Raw genomic sequence first — 17,297 nt, forward strand, 5'->3', positions numbered from 1 at the left:
TTGAAATCAAATTAGTACCATCTTTTATATGGGCGTTGTGGGGGTGTTACAACCTTTTCTATGTGTAACCGACTCCCGAACCTAAAATTTGGTTATACAAATCAGAATTGATATCAGGTGGCCAATCACACCTAAACAAAAAAGATTGGTGGTGACTCATCTAATATATGTCTAGTGGTAGGTCCACAGATCTATACATTATAACAAAATTAACTAGATATTACTTGATGGATAAAAAGATTTGCAAAAGAAAAATTCTATGAGGAAAAAGATTCTTGTTAGGTAAGTTAGTATACTTATAAATAAGTGGAGTTTCCATATGATTATGTATGAAAAAAATATGTAAAAGAGTTGTAATATTTTATTGGGTGGACACTTTATAGGACTATAAGAGATTGAGATGGTTCTTATAAGTGTGTGTGTTTAATTGAATTAAAGAAGAATGTGAAGATCCACATAGGTATGGTACATAAGTGTATATGAGTATGTATTTGTTTAAGTTAAGAATACTTTATAAGACTATAAGAGAATGAGATGATCGATAGATATTGATTATGAATGTTAATTGATATGATTCATATGTTTGTAATTCTCTATAATTAGTGAATTTTTTTTCTCATCTGTAAAAGTAGACGATTGAGCAGAACCATATTAAATTACTATTTTTTGTGTAGTTGATTGATTGTTTGATTTTGCTTCTACTGGTTTGGATGTTTAATTGATTAGCAAACTTTTTAGTTTAACAACTGGTATCAGAGCGAAAGTTCAAGGTATGAGAAGAGGTAAGTCTAAAAAAATTCGATTCAATGAAGGGTTTGGGTTTGTATTTTGAGAGATCAGTTTGCGTGAAATGTGAAGACATATAAAGAAAATTATTATGAGACTTTTATTATAGGAGGAGTCAAGTATATCTTGCATAAAAATAGATGATTAATTAAATTTAAGTTATAGTAGAGATTGTTGGGATTGAGTCAAATTCTATAAGAGATTTGGATAGAGATTTATTTAAGATGAGATTGACTGGATATTATTTGATAGATAAAAAGACTTACAAGAAAATATTCTAAAAGGAAAAGAATTTTTGATAGACAAGTTAATATGCTTATAAATAGGTAGAGTCTTCATAAAGTTATATATGAGAAAAAGATATAAAAGAGTTGTATGATTTTATTAAGTAAACGCCCTATAGAAATATATAGATTGAAATGGTTCTTATGGTGTGTATGTTTAAATGGACTAGAGAATAATGAAAAGGCTCACATATGATGCATAAGTATACATAGGTATATATTTGTTTAGGTTGATAATGCTATGGAAGATTAGAAAAGAATGAAAGGGTTTATGGGTGTTGATTATAAGTGTTGATTGATATGATTTATATATTTGTAATTTTCTATAACTAGTGAATGTTTTTTTTTCATTCGTGGATGTAGACCAGTTGCGCTAAACCACATTAAATTGCTATTCTTGTATAGTTGATTGGTTGTTTAATTTTACTTTTGTCGACTTGGTTGTTTAATTGATTTTGGACCTTTTTAACTTAACATGAAGTTTATACATTTACATATAAAACCATAAAATATAGATGGTAATTGAGATTGGTTGAGTTGATACGAATCGAATACTTCACTTATAATATTTATGTTGGATTTTCGCTATCAGTATTCTTTCTTGATAAGTGATCTGTAAATTTAATATAAATTTTTATTAAAACTTACATCATGCCTTAATCCTAGAATGAGGTATCATCCTCTCATCTAAAATTTTAAATATAAAAAATATATTATACATTTAAAATTATAAAAATTAAAACTTTATTCACCAAAACTAAAAACCTAACATTAGTATTCCTCTCTAAATAATATTTTTTTACATCACTTTTTTACAAGAAAAATAATCTTTTTACTACAATTTTTTTTTGAAATTTCTCTTGATTTTTTATTTAAAAATATACTTAAAGTTTTTTAAAAAAAAAAATATTACTACTACTACTACTATTACGACATATATAGTAGGAAAATATCAAAAGAATTCTCTCTTTTAAATACACACTTCAATTATCTAAAACTATGTGATAAAATTAAAGAGCCATCCTACTTTGAAGTTTGAGCCTTTGAAATTGAATCGTCACCAAAGAAACAATAATTGGGTCAAAACTTCCTAATGGGGATTCGGGTCACGGTCCAACCTGCAGTGGACCCAATTGGTCGGAAGTTGAAGCCACAGCGTGGGGAGCACTTTATTTTCAGAAAGCCAAAGCAAACCAGACCTAGGAACTGGGAACCATTATCCGAATTTACACGTGTGGCATTTGATGCAACCAGATTGGTCAAATGGGTCCATTTTCTTCGGGGGCCCCAACACACGAGATGGGTACCAAAAGAAAGGGTCCCATATTCTGATATCAGGGAATAAGAAGCTGATCTTTGTTTGTTCGGCCTGGCCTAGCTGTCAGGCTGTGATTGACAATATATGGATTGATTTCGTCTGCAAGCAGGAAGCCCAGTCAGGATATGAAAGTTGAAAGTCCAAAAGAGATCCTGGTCAAGCCACGTCGATGCATCAATGGCCATTCATGGTTGAATCAAAAGGGCCCCCGCCCTCCTTTGTGGAAACTGCGAAGTTTGGAACATGATCAATTACCATGGGACCCTTTGTGTACTCATCTTCAGTCTTGTCCTAAGTTTTTGTTTTTTCGGTAAGAAACTAAATTCGAGATGATAAGTAATTTAGTTTTTCGTATTAAAATAAAATATATTATATTTAATAATTTAAAATAAATAATTATAAATCATATATTTAAAATGATTTCAATAAATAATCAATTCAAACTTAAAATTTTTTTATCAAAAAAAATAAATTTAATCGATTAATTTAATTACTTATTAATTTATCCTCTATTATTACTATTTTGAATGTACTCCATGTTTGATTCAAAGTTCAAACCGTAGTTTGTCTTTTTACAACATTGTAAAATCTTAGTTCTCGCTAGCTAGGTTTTCTAGTTCTAGGCTCTTGCAGATTAAAAATAGTTTGGAATGCTTCAGAAATTTTGAGACAGGATTCTGATTATGCGTTTTGTTAAGTCTAAAAACTCTCGCAGGAATAGAGCTTTACGTAAAATTTTTCTTTTTCCAAACAATATATAACTTAAAGAGGAATACTATATATATTCAAGATTCTTATGATCAGCTGAAACTTTATTGCGGTTGATTAAGTAAACAACTGAGCATGTTTTCTATTCATTTTAAAGTTTTAAGTAGTTTAGTGGGGAAAAGGAAGCCAACTTTGCTAACAAAAATTGGTTGATTTGATACGTATCGTTTATATGATTTAGATTCAATTTCTACTTCGAACAGTTCATTAACTATTTGAAAATCCAAAATAAATTCTCACTGAAATTTACCCTCACTTAGAATGTACCAACTTCCTTAACTAACTTTTTTATATCAAGAAAAAGGAATAGGAAGCCACCTTCTTAGTCCTCTCTCCTCTATCCCTACGCCTTTTTTTTTTTTTTTATTTGCATAAAATCCTATTTATTTATCTTTATTTAATATATGAAGCAAGGCCAAAATTTCCTCAGTAAGAAAAGAATTTCCCTGTTAAATTGGAGGAAGAAGAGCAGGAGTTAACTGGATATGGGAAAGATACCGCTTAATTACCGCTTGAAAAAATGGGTTACCTTCCCCTTTCCCAAGCTCAAAATTCAAGCACCCCTTGAAATCTGAAAGGTTCCTTAGTAGCCCATTACAGGCTTGCAGCCCTATCCAACCAGATGGGCAATGAAAATTTTCTAAAATAGTGAGCCTTACGTACTGCTGTGAAGTGGGCTACAGCTTCAGATACCTTCTGAAGACATATTCCGGCAACTTATAATTATTAAGTTTATAATTGAAATGCAATATATTTGGGGGTACCTAAAGAATTTCTAATCTAGGCTAATTGATGTCGGCTAACATGTTTAATAATCTGTCTGGAATATATGAAATTCATTTAAAACTCATAACTGTAAATTTTAACCGTAAATTCTGATCCCTACAAAATTTGATTGACAATAATTGAAAAGAGAAAAAAAAAAGTATGTGTTCTTTTGCTAAAAAGGGGTCAGTTCTTTTGCCGACTATATTGTTTTATGTCTAATAAGAGGCAGCTGACCATGTTCATCTATATTCATCTATGAAAATTAGTTTTATACAGAAAAGTTCATGCTAATGAGTGTGAACGCTACTTCCATTCAAAATTCATCAACCCAGCAGTGTGCCAGCCAGCCACCAGCTAGCTCAGATACTAAGCATTTAACCAGTGACAGAAATAAATTCAAAGCGTTGAGCTGGTAAGATCTGTAAATGGCCAATACATGTGGAGCCTAAGAAGGCAGTTACTGCAATTTGCAAACTGAACGGACACTGTTCAGTGCTGCAGCCAGCATGCAGATGAGGCACCTTCGAAAGAGGCTTTTAATGTGAGTCTAAATGCTGATGGACCCCTTGATTATGGCTTTGCAAAAATTGAACACCATTACTTCAAAGAAGGATTATTTCTGCTACGTATGTCTTCAACATATACGTCGTTTTTCATCCTTTATTCCCGGGTTTTATGGCGTTTTCATGGGCCTTGATCCATTGAAAGTCACGCCTCTATCAAGAATAGAAGGGTTTTTTTTTTTTTTTTTTCTTTCTTTTGGGAGAGATGGATTTTGGCTCATAAATTCCGCAAAAGTTAAATTAAGTTTGGATGCGCTAATGATAGAACAGTCTGCCTCCTAAGCTGATGTAAACATTTTCAGAGCAACTATTCCTTCATGATCTGCTTAAACGAAAAGCTCCCTGATTTATCTTTATCATTAAAATTACACTTTCAATATCCCTTTTTCATTGTATAGTTGTAGCAAAAAAATTATACTTTCAATATCCCTTTATCATTGTATCGTTGTAGCAGATAAGCCTGGTAGTAAATGCTTGATAGACACTGTTTTGTATTCTTCTATACCTTTTTAGGCACATTCATATCCACATACAACCAATTCTTTATAAGTAAATCCTGAATATACATAAATATGATCATTAGTCTCGGCCATGTAAATTGAAGTTATGCACCCCAACATTTGGCTCAAGTGATTTGGTGCATGAGATTTTTTTACTTAATATTCGAATCTCCCTTTTAAAAAAAATTGAAGTCACTATTGTCTTAAATTAAAGTAATCATATATGATTCATTGAACAGTCTTTTAATCCTTAGGAACATATAATTTAATAGGGTTATAGGGATATGCTTTTTCTTCTTCACCAAATTGAAAAAAGAAAAAAGGAAAAACAAAGAACTCTTAGAGATTAGTCCTCAAGGGGAGACCGAGAAGGTAAAAAACAACCCCATTCCAGCCAATTTAATAAAATTGTTACCCTCTCCACTACCTAAACTAATTATTATAGCTACCTAGGGGTATCAAACCAGCAACTGTAAAGAAGAATAAACAATAACTAACTTGGATTCTTTCCGCTATAAGTAACAAAGAACTGGCTGGATTCATGTAACCTCCTTTTAAAAAGCTTGATGATCCTTGTGTCAGCCACTAAACTGATTCGGTATCCTCTTTGGTTTCAGGGAAAGATTAAGTAAATAGAGCTGCGTATATCTTCTGTAATCACTCCCTGATTATGAACCTTAATTTTTATCAATGACATGAAGCTTGATAACTAAAAGAAAAAAAACATGAGCGAAACTGCTGTTTTGATTTGAATATCTTTCACACTGATACGGACTAGAAAAGGTTTAATCATAGATTAGTGCAAAACCGCGTTAGGCAAGAAATAATGAATCAAAGGGCAGCCTGGTGAGGCCATATTTTAGCTTAAACATTCCGAGAAAAGAGTGGCTTTGGTCCGCCCCCACCATGGTTTCTCCTGTCCCAGGTTCCACCAACATTTGGAATAATATAATTATGAAGGAGATTCTCAGATATTGCATTTGTAGGTCCAAATTAATAAACTTGATTAGTGATCATAATTAATACGTTAATTACACTTATGGACTGTATGTGACATGTCGGCTCTGCTATAATAAAAAGGATATCAATTTCAGATTTAATCCATTGATCAGCCAGGGGCATACAGACAGCAACTTTGAAAATAGTTGATCAAGAGAGTTTGAAAATGCCCGCAGTTTTGAAATTAATAAGTAGGAGTAAATTGGGAGACATTACATCATACTTATGGACATTCAAATTAAATTAGATGAAAAGGTATGCTAGTAATATAAGAATGAAGATTTGTCATATTCCTGAAAAGCTTTAATCCGAGACACACATTCAAAACCTTATCATCATTTAATGTTACATCTATTACAACTTACTCTTGGTTTCAGATTTACATTAATTTTTTTCATATGCAAATTTCATACATATAATATTATAATGAAAGAGTTTATATTTTATCTTATGCATTATTAATGTTAAATTTTATACACAGTTATTTTACCTGTTAACTTATCAAAATTAACATTGATTTACGATGATTTTTTTTTTTTTTTTGAAGTTTTGAACTTTAATCAATTTGGTGAGTGATATTACATTATTCAACAAACAATGCATATTTTAGGACCTTTATTACAAAATAATTTACCTCTATTAGAGATTGATTTCATCAATCATTTAAATTAAGTAATTAAGTATGAATGGTGAGTAGCTTATTACTTATCTTGTTTATGGTAAAAGAAATTTGGCCTCATTTCTCGAAAATAGTTCTTCTTTTTAATAATAAGATCAGGATATCTTAGATTTTACCTAGACATAATCATTTTTCGAAGGATCGATCTTAGAACTTATTTTCTATATTAATTTGGTGCATTCCTAATTTATTTTTAAAGCATTTTCCATAATGATTTAAGCCGAATTAAAAAAAAAAAAAACCGTCATTTCTACTAAAAGAATTAACATTCATGTAAAACATGCGTGCTCGAGTGAGCATATAAATTGTGCTAATAATTTTAATCATCGAAAATTTTTCTGTCATAAATGAAGCATGCTAACTTAACAGGTTCTGATGATTTTTTGAAAATATCTGGCTAGCTAGCCAGCTAATCACGCATCCCTATACGAAGGCATAGAACGAAGCAAACACATTAAAAGAGAGTGATGATATAAATAGGACAAAGTTGTGGTAACGTCGTAAAGCACCCAAAGTAGACCCAAAGTTCAAGGGGGATAGCGAAAATCACTTGTTTAACTTTGGAGCAAAAACAATATTTGATCTTGTCCTCCTTGTGGTCTTCAATTCCATTGCATTTTGTGGCAATAAAATACAATCTAGCATTTACACGATATCACAGTTTTTATGTTTGGACCACCCAAAATCCTCTAAAAAATTTACTTTTTTTATATTTGAGATTATATAAGTTTGAACTCTAATTATTAAAATTAAAAATTTAATATTTTATCAACAGATCATTTGGTGATTTTAAAAGAATACTTCATTGCAATAAATTGTAGGAAAAAAAAAAAAAAGTCTTGCCTTATATCCAAAGTGGGGAGTCACTTTCTTGAGAAGATAACAAGGAATTATATTGGGTTTTTCTTTTTTTTTTTTTTTTTGTTTGAATTCTTATATTGATTTTGACTCTACCAAGTTCAAAAAAGATGAAGATTGAAAAGGGAATGCGTTTTTTGTTGAAGGGGATGAATTGGGTAATGTTAAAAGGAGATGTGGATGGGAATTGGCTAAGAGGGGGGGATAATTGCATAATTGTGTTAAATCATAGGATTAGGTTGGAAAGAAACAATCAAAAATGGGGGAGGGGACGTTGACAAGGCAAGGACACAGCTTGGGTTAGGGATGTTTCCTTCTCCTAAGGATATGACCTGTCTCTAAGTCACCACCATGGCCTTCAAAGGCCATTAGAATGAGTGCTGATAGGAATTGCTATTCATATATCTTCTTCAATGTGTCCTACAGGGGAAATTGGTGACACAATATCGTGCATTTGCCACCCTTTTTCATGCTTTAATTTGACCTCCAAAAAGAATTTTCTTTTGCTTTTTTTTTTGTCTCCAATTTCCCCAATGTTATCTCAATTTGTACTGGCCGTAGCAGTAACCCCAGTACTGCTAACTGTTTTTCGAGATACTGTTTTAGTAGAGACAATCTTTTAGAAGGAAAATTTTTGTAGAAATTAATTTATAATTAGATAGATAGATAGATTTTATTCAAACTTGTAATATACCATGAGTTAATGGGTACTTGGTTTTTTTTTTTTTTTTCTTAACGTAACATGTAGTAACCTTTTATATAAAAAGTACTTCTAAAAAATTCTATATTATTTACAAATTATAATTAGTCATTTAACCCTTTCTAAAATTATTAATTTACTAATTAAACTTTGTGTATAAACATTTTTTTTGGCCTGGCCAGTTTGTATATAAACAATACTTTTAGTTATTTTATATGTTATTGAACTATTAATAAATGAGTAAGTAGTTCACAAGTTCTTATCCTCAAATTTAGATTTTCTTATATGATTTAGTTTAAAAAAAAAAACCTTTATAAACAATATCTGAAAATTTCCAGTGGAAAGTGTAATTCTAGGAAAAAAATTAAAATGAAGATTTAATTGTATTTTATTTAAAAAAAAAACTTTAATTTTCCAGCCATGTGTCATTAATTATTATCCGCAGGAGCGGGCAAGTGTCAATTCAAGAACGTTGTCTTCTCGCTGTGGCTGATCCAAACCTTTTTTTTTTTTTTTTGGCCTTTTCATTGTTCTAGTCAATAATTCATGAACTCTTTCAAGAGAATTGTCAAGTAGAAAAAGAGAAGAAAACAATAGGTTAAAATTGGAGAAAAACAATTTACTTGCGCTGTAATGTAGACATACTGCCGGTTTATGAGATAGATATATAGTATTTAATATAACTTGGTGTTGCATTGTATGGGATGAATTATTGGTTCATGTGAGAATGTGCACAATTGGAAACTTCTTAGAAGTATCTTTACTATAAAATATGCCCATTTTTTTATTTTAATTTATGCATTATAGCATAACTAATTGTATTGGGTCATGCATAATCATATGCTTTTCCCAACACCCTGCAAAATTTGGCAATAAAAAACTTTCTTCCCTTTAAAAAAAAAAATTTCTTCAAAAAAGAGAAGAAAACAATTACACAATATTTTTCTTATTGTGTAAAATAAAAAATTCAAAAATACATAATCGTTAAAATTAAAATTCAATTTAAAAAATTTTAAACACTGTGTAAAATCAATTAAACCCTATATATTAGAGAAAAGGAGTATATTATATAATCAAATTTAAGGACAAAATTGTCCCAAAAGACACCATGCAAGTATAACTCCCATATCATTAATTCATTGAATTTCCCTAGCTATCTTCTACAAGAAAGTAAATAGCAATATATAATCTTGATGTAATGATTCAAAGAAAGGGTAAGTGATTAATTAGGTCCACAAGGGGCTACATTATTTGTTTCACCATGTTTAAATGCCTTTTACCAAGTGGTTTGCATGTGATATATAGTTGACCGAAGAGACGAGATGAGACGACCTAGCTAGCTAACCCAAGAATAGAATCACCATCATTATTCAATCAAAAGTGAAATAGATCTAACGTCCCATCTCCCTCCACGTGTTGACAAACCATAGATCATGAAGCTGATGTGACATACACATGCAGCCATTCAAATTCCACCCCACAGTTTATATGATTGAGGGTTTCTCTCTTCTCTCTCCGTCCCTCTTTCTCTCTTTGGTAGCAAACATAATAGCAGAAGCAACCAGAGACACACAGAAGAATTAGCTGAAGCAAAAGCTATATATCAAGACAAACTCAAACGAGAGAGATATATAGGATCAAGAGATAGAGAAAAGGTCATCGCTGAAGAGGTTCTTTCTGCTATCGCAAAATGACCAATATGCTAGGAACTGATCGTAATTTGAACTTCAAAGAGACTGAGTTGTGCCTTGGATTGCCTGGTGGAGGAGGTGCTGCTGCTGCTGGAAATGAAGTGGAATGTTCTCCAAAGACAACTGGAAAAAGAGGCTACTCTGAGACTGTTGATTTGAAGCTTAATCTTCAGTCTAAGGAAACTAGCATGGATCTGAACCAGAACATAGAGAATGGTTCAAAAGAAAAAATTATCCTCCCTACTTGCACCAAAGATCCTGCAAAACCACCAGCCAAGTAAGTCAAAATAAAGCTACCCACACCTTTTATTTCTTTATACTTTCTGATATTTCTATCAGACTTCGTTATTATGCTATTAATATACTATATTAAAGCAAATATCTGTTCCTTTTCTTTGTTGTATATATTAGTTATAAATATTTCTTTGTTGTTGGAAGACTATAATAATATCCATTTGTGGCTGGATTTTCAGGGCACAAGTTGTGGGTTGGCCCCCAGTTCGATCTTCCAGGAAGAACATTATGGCTAACCAGAAGAACAGCTGTGAGCAAAGTGAGAAAGCTAGCAGTGGCAGTGCAGCGTTTGTGAAGGTTTGCATGGATGGTGCCCCATATCTACGTAAGGTAGATTTGAAGATATATAAGAGCTACCAAGAGTTATCTGATGCCTTGGCAAAGATGTTCAGTTCCTTCACCATGGGTAAGTTTATTGTTTCATTATTAGACCAGAAAGACACATAGTAAGTATCAAGTACCATGTTTAATTAGAAAAGATCCATCATCCATGTGATTATGTCCATGAAAAGTTAAAAAATTATATATAGATAATATAATTTTCTATATTATATGCTTGTAATAATACCCTTTTGTAAACTTCTTTAAAAAGGAAAAGTTTTGACTCTGAGAAAAGACGTTTGATTAGGTACTTTTTTTTTTTTTTTACAAAAAAATGCAGTAGAAGATAGAATTACAGATTTTAAGATTTGAAACTATAAAAGGCGTATTTTTAAGCTATAGGAAAAAGCTGGTTGGTTATTGTTATCTTATTCTAGTGTTTAAGACAATTTTTAATTTTAATATAATTTAATTAAACTGATTCATACAATTATCTTAAAATGTTACATATAACAGATTTAAATTTTAAATCTCAACTTTTAAAAGAAACTATAAAAGAATGTATAAGATCAACTGTATATGCATCCTTAAGGAACTTAAAAGAAAAGGTTTTAGGTTGCATGTCTGTCTTAGCATAACACTGAATAATTTCATGGCATTAGTTTTTTTTTTTTTTTTATCGGAAACAAGTAAAATTGATATATATACATTGCTGTTTTTGTTTTTGAAGGTAATTATGGATCTCAAGGAATGATAGACTTCATGAATGAGAGCAAGTTGATGGATCTTCTCAACACTTCTGATTATGTGCCAACCTATGAAGATAAGGATGGCGACTGGATGCTTGTGGGTGATGTCCCATGGGAGTAAGTTCTATCTATCTATCTATCTATCTATCTATCTATATATATATATATATATATTCAATTTCCCTTCAATAAAATATAAAAATCCTAAACCTTATAAATATAATCAATCAAATAAGTAATTTTGCCTAATTATATGCTAGCTAGTCTTCATTAGAAGCTTCCATATCCATGTACATCTTTTAGCAGCTCACCTCACCTTGCAGCAAAGAAAAAAAAAAAAAAAAAAAAGCTGGCTCTGCCAGGCGCTGAGACCTAAAAATTGCTTTCTTTTTAATATATATATATATATATGTATACATATTTGAGCTTATTAAAGATTGAATACTGATCACTAAAATTAAGATTTAAGTACTTTACTAGTAAAATCGACTTTCATTTATAAGTATAAGGTGAATTTTGCCATTTATGTCTGCTTAATTTCTCGTAGGATGTTTGTTGACTCATGTAAACGCTTGCGCATAATGAAAGGATCAGAAGCAATTGGACTTGGTAGGTTGATTTTTATTCACTTATTTACTTAATGGATTCAATTAACAACATGATATATATATAGTAACTAATGTTAATTTTGTTAAAATTAATTTCAGCTCCAAGAGCAATGGAGAAATGCAAGAGCAGAGCCTAAACCACATATATACCTAGCATTTGGCCAGCTGCTGGCTTTTTTCCTGGTTTCTGTATCCTTAAAGTCTGGACAAGGCCATAGTTGCTGTAACAAGGTCCTGGAATAGAGCAAAGAGCTAGCTGGCTGCTGCTTCTTTGGATGTGTCTGTGTATTTTTTTTTTTCTGGATATATTTGGTATAGATATGGTAAAAAGATCTGGGATATTTGTAATGGACAAGAAGCCGTAAACTTAACTCTATTGTCTGGCTTGTTTATTTTAATGGGGCTTGTTTAATAATCACCTGTTTTTACTATTGTTTAGTCGTCCTTTCTGTCATAATTTGTTGTGTATGTGTTTTATTCTTTCCCCTCAGTTTTAATGCTAATAGTACTTTTTTTCCTCTCCTGCAAATCAAAAAGGATTCTTCATATCATGTAATTCCATGTTCACCGTTTTATTAATTTAATTACTGCATTCATGTGGGTTTTCTCTTAATGTTCTTATTATGAGTAAGTATATATTTGAGTAGAAATTTATTGGAATTTCAGGACCCCACGAGGGATGGGGAACAAGGCCATGTGCAGGTTGATGGGGCATTCATTCATGACCATTAGTTTATGCTGTTTTCTTGGGTTATGATTAGTTTTGGGATAATCAAAAACATTAAAATTTAATTGGTGAATCTAAGGCTGTTGGGTGAATGTGGTTTGTAGCAGCACCTGCCTGCCTAGCTAGTTGATGGTTTTTGTTTACTTTATGAATATATCAACTTAATTTTCTGGGATCAGTAACATTTAGGTCATTTTTGTAATGTTGTACCTTTTTTCTTTTTCTCTCTTTTTTTTCTTTTTTTTTCAAAATTATTTTTTGGATCTTGCAAGGTGTCTCATGTTCAATATCTATATTACTATATATAAAAAGGATCTTGAAAGATCTTAGGATTGTTACGTGTTTGGCTTTTTGGATTTGGTTTGCCACGATTTTTTTCTTTTACCTTTTGAGCGCAAGACAAAGAGCACACTGTGAAAGCAATGCACCAAGCTAGTAACGGTTGCTTTCACGTGCTTTTGTTTCTTTCTTTCTCTCTCTCTCTCTCTTTTTTTTTTTTTTTTTTCACACAATTGAGACAGACTAACAGAAAGATAGACAGAGGAAAATAGTATTCAAATCATAAAATTTTCCCTTTCAATCAAACTCTTTTTTAATCCTCCTTAATACTTTTATCGTTCCCCTCTATTTTTCCTCACCCTTTCCTTTCCACGAAGGTAATGCATTTTTTTCTCCCTTTGCTTCTTCTTCTTCTTCTTCTTCTTTGTTTATTATTATTATTATTATTATTATATCTTAAAACCAAAAAACAGCCTTTTTTTTTTTTTTGAAAATATTTGTATTAGACAAAAATCAGTTTGATTCTTGATAAACCCTTTTCTAAGTTACATTCTAGTGAGTGAAGCATTTAGTTCTCTTAACTCTTAGCGAACTAAAAGCCTTGTGGTTCATACGATTTTATTAGTTAATTATTTTCTTTTTCTATTTTAACTATCTCCCTTTTAAAATGAGAAAGGAAATGGGAAGAATATTCTAAGATTTTGGGTTTTTTCTTAAACATTTGCAAAGGGATTCAAGGATGGATCGTATTATTTCTTTAGTAGTCCAAAATTGTTTGGGTGAGTTTTTTTGTTACATGTTATTGGAAAAAGTTTTGTTTTAATTTTATGAGTATTTTATTTTTTTTCGTAAGAATTGTTGAAGGTATGGTACTGTTTTGATCTAAGGTGAGTTCTTTTAACGATTTATTTATATTAGTTCATCAATCAAGAGCTCCTTTTAGAAAATTTTGTGACTTATATTGTTGATATTTTGAATTTTCACTTAAGATATCATACTTCTCAAGTATCATGTCAATACTATGTTTAATCATCTTTCACCATTTAATCTAGTGGCCTATATTCAAATCTATAAAGGGTTATTTAGGTAAACACTATGGATGCTTTTTTTCTTTATCTTGGAAGCAAGTTAGGTATACGAATTGAGACTTCTAAATTTAGTTGCTTGCTATACTGTTTGACACATGTTTGTGTTCATATGGTTTTAGTCGAAGACATTTTCTATTTATGTTTCTATCATTTTGGACTCACTTTAATGGTTTATACATGTGCAGAAGCTTAATTATTTGTTTCATATTGGTTTGTATTTTCATTCTTAACTATCTATTTATACATTTAGGCTTATTGAAAAAGTCAATTTCTTTCAAATATGATATTGTTTGCCAGACACATCTCTAAAGCTTCTGATTTCCCTTTGGATCTAGGGCTGATAACATGGATAGAATAAGTTCATCAATCAATTATTTCAGTATTTGCTTCGGTATTTAATTCTTTGTTTTTGGATTTGAAGTTTCTCTTTGCTTTGGTATTTTTTTATATTTAATTTAATGGTGGCTAATTTTTTAAGAGACGTTGTGGGTTTTATTTTCTTAAATTTTTTTTTTGCTTTGTGGGGGTTCTATGTTATTTCTTTGTTCAAAAATTTCAGGTTGTCTTCAATGAATGTGTTTCTTTTTTTATGGTTGACAAAATTTTTGGGATTTTGGTTTTCGATGATCTCTCTCAAATTAAAGATTTATTGTTTTTGTTATTTTTGGTTGTGTTTGTATATTTGGTAGAAAATTGTTTGGGTGGATTTTTTTGTTACATGTTATTAGGAAGAGTTTTGCCTTAATTTGATTTTTTTTTTTTTTGCAAGAATTGTTAAAGGTTTGGTGTTGTTTTCTTTATGTCACGAATCAATGAATAATTTTCAACTTTGCAAGAATTGTTAAAGGTTTTTACAAGACGTTCTCAAGGTAGCATTAAGTTTTCTTTGTAATCATGAACAATTTTGTTCATTAAAAATTACTTTTCTTTTTTCCTTTCTATCATATGATTTATGCTACAAATTTTAAAACTGAAAGTTTGTATTGATACCATAGTAAGAGATGCAATAATGATAAGGGTTTTTAGAAAGTAGAAGAAACATGTTACTATAAGTAGATTGATAATGAAATTGCAAAAAACAAAAACTAAAAATAATTAAAACAACAATTTCAGAATACTTCAATTTTAATGACTTGAATGTGTGTCAGGAGAGATGCTGGTAAGTCCTGTACGAGGACCTTTTATGGATAAGATATCAACTGGTCTTGATAGTTTTACCACTAACCAGATTGTCAACCCCATTAAGTAATCAATCTATAATTTCAACAGGACTGTTATTATCTCACTTTTTGGTGATGAGGAAAAATGAGCAATCTATGATGAAATTGATTGTATTGATGATATTGTGAGTAAATGTAGTTCAAGGCTACTGAAAGCCCTTAGAACATGACAATAATTTGTTTCTTTTCAGCTTTTGTTGTGAAAAATGCATCCATAGACTTCTTATTCTTATATAAACAATTCAATGAATTGGTCAATTTGTCAAATTTATTACCTTACTAATTGAGCATTATCTAATTTATTTCTTTTTTTTTTTTTTGTTGATCAAAACCTTGCTATGGATGTTGAAAATTTGAAAACTATTTTCAAGGCTATGTACAAAATGTTTGGGACATTTATCGACTCCTTTTCCCTTTATGTCATTAGAACTTTTACTTTCTATTCCATTTCTTTGCAAATGGTTTAATTAATTTTAAGTTACTAAGGTTGATATTGAAAAGTTGAAGCAAACTATAGGGCGATTTGATTAAGAGAAGAAAGATCTAAGTGATCTTTATAAGAAGGGATAATGTCTCATTTGGCCCTTAAATTATTGTATTTTTTTTTAATGTGGTACCTAAAGAAAAAAAAATTCTAATCAAGTAACTTAGACTATATTTTTGTATGTTAATTTCTCCAAACATTATCACCTTTAACCATAAATGCTGACGTGATATTAATGTCCAATGAGATGCTAACATGTGTCAAAAAATACAATCAACGTTACATCATCAATGTCACACCAATATTAAAAGAAAAATTTTTTTAATTTAAAAAATTGAAAAAAATTTAAAAATTTTTAAAAAATTTCTAAAAGTTCTAAAAAATTCTAATTTTAAAAACTTTTTAAAATTTTAAAAAATTCAAAACAATTTTAAAAATTTATTAAAAAATTATTAAATGTTTTTTAGATTTTTTTGAAAATTTCTTTTAATGCTAACATAGCATTGATGATGTGATGTTGATTGAATTTTTGACATGTGAGAGTATCTTATTAAATGTTTATGTTAAGTTAGCATTTAGGGTTAATGATAACGTTTGAAGCAAATTAACACATGAAAATATAATTTAAGTAACTAATTAAAATTTTTTTATTTAAGTATCACATTAAAAATATGCCATAATTTAAGGACCAAATGGAACATTATCCCTTATAAGAAGTGTAAGGTCAATATGAATAAATAAAAGAGGTTGTGTGTTTTTCTTTCTTTTAGGCTTTTTAGATTAATTCTGATTTTTTGCTCCATCGATAGGCTTTTCTATTCAATGCTTTTGTTTAGATTCTAAACTTGATTCACACCATTTCAAGGGGATACTTGATGAGGCAATAGTTGCGATGAGGCTTTCTTACAACTTTTATTTGCGCACCGGCTTAGAATTATTGTGTTCTAGAAGTACAATTAAAGTCTTACTAAAAAAATAGATGGCTTCAGGAAGTACAATTATTCTGCGGTGAGGCTTAATCCTTTATGATGAGATCTCTATGTCATTAGGCTTTCTCTTTTTGTCATTAAAGAATGATTTGATAAATTCTAAATTTCAATTAAACACCTTCATTGGGTGTTTTTGAACTTTCATTGACCATTAATAAGCTTCCAAGTTAATAGAATACTAAAAGTTATTGTAACAAACCATACGAAGCCGAACTTTATACACTAATTTGTTCAATTTGGTCATGTTATGTACAATGGAATCATTGTGGAAATCAACAAATCTCTCTTTGATATATTGTTCATTAGTTGACAGTGTTTATTCTTATTTTTAAAGCAAAGAGCCTCTAGAATGACCTAAACCTTGGAAAAAGTTTTATATAGTATGTTTTTAACTTAAGCTATAGCGAAATATGGTTTTTTTTTTCTTTTCTAAGCTTTATTTGACTTTTTTTTTTTGGCGAATGACCTTAAAAATGTTTTTTTTTTTTATTTTTGATTTAATGTATTTAAAATTTTAATTTGAAAATACTTTCCACAAAAATCAAACCAACCTTGATGGACAAGAATTGGGCTCTTCCCTTAACAAAGGCACTAACCCTTGTGCCTAAATATTTGTAAAAGAAA

At 30.3% G+C, this 17,297-nt stretch overlaps 1 protein-coding gene across 1 annotated transcript; it reads left to right on the plus strand.

The window, feature by feature from the left end:
• The first annotated feature begins 9,722 nt into the window (after nt 1–9,722).
• On the plus strand, nt 9,723–12,324 carry LOC111307364 (auxin-responsive protein IAA14-like). The gene is made up of 5 exons (XM_022905372.2): nt 9,723–10,191; nt 10,388–10,614; nt 11,260–11,395; nt 11,826–11,887; nt 11,986–12,324. The coding sequence occupies exons 1-5, from the start codon at nt 9,914–9,916 to the stop codon at nt 12,021–12,023; spliced, it is 741 nt and encodes a 246-aa protein (XP_022761107.1). The 5' UTR covers nt 9,723–9,913; the 3' UTR covers nt 12,024–12,324.
• The last annotated feature ends 4,973 nt before the right edge of the window (nt 12,325–17,297 follow it).

The sequence above is a fragment of the Durio zibethinus genome, chromosome 22 (genome assembly GCF_047325235.1).
Source record: "Durio zibethinus cultivar Kanyao isolate XHJ-2024 chromosome 22, ASM4732523v1, whole genome shotgun sequence".
Taxonomy (NCBI): Eukaryota; Viridiplantae; Streptophyta; class Magnoliopsida; order Malvales; family Malvaceae; genus Durio; species Durio zibethinus.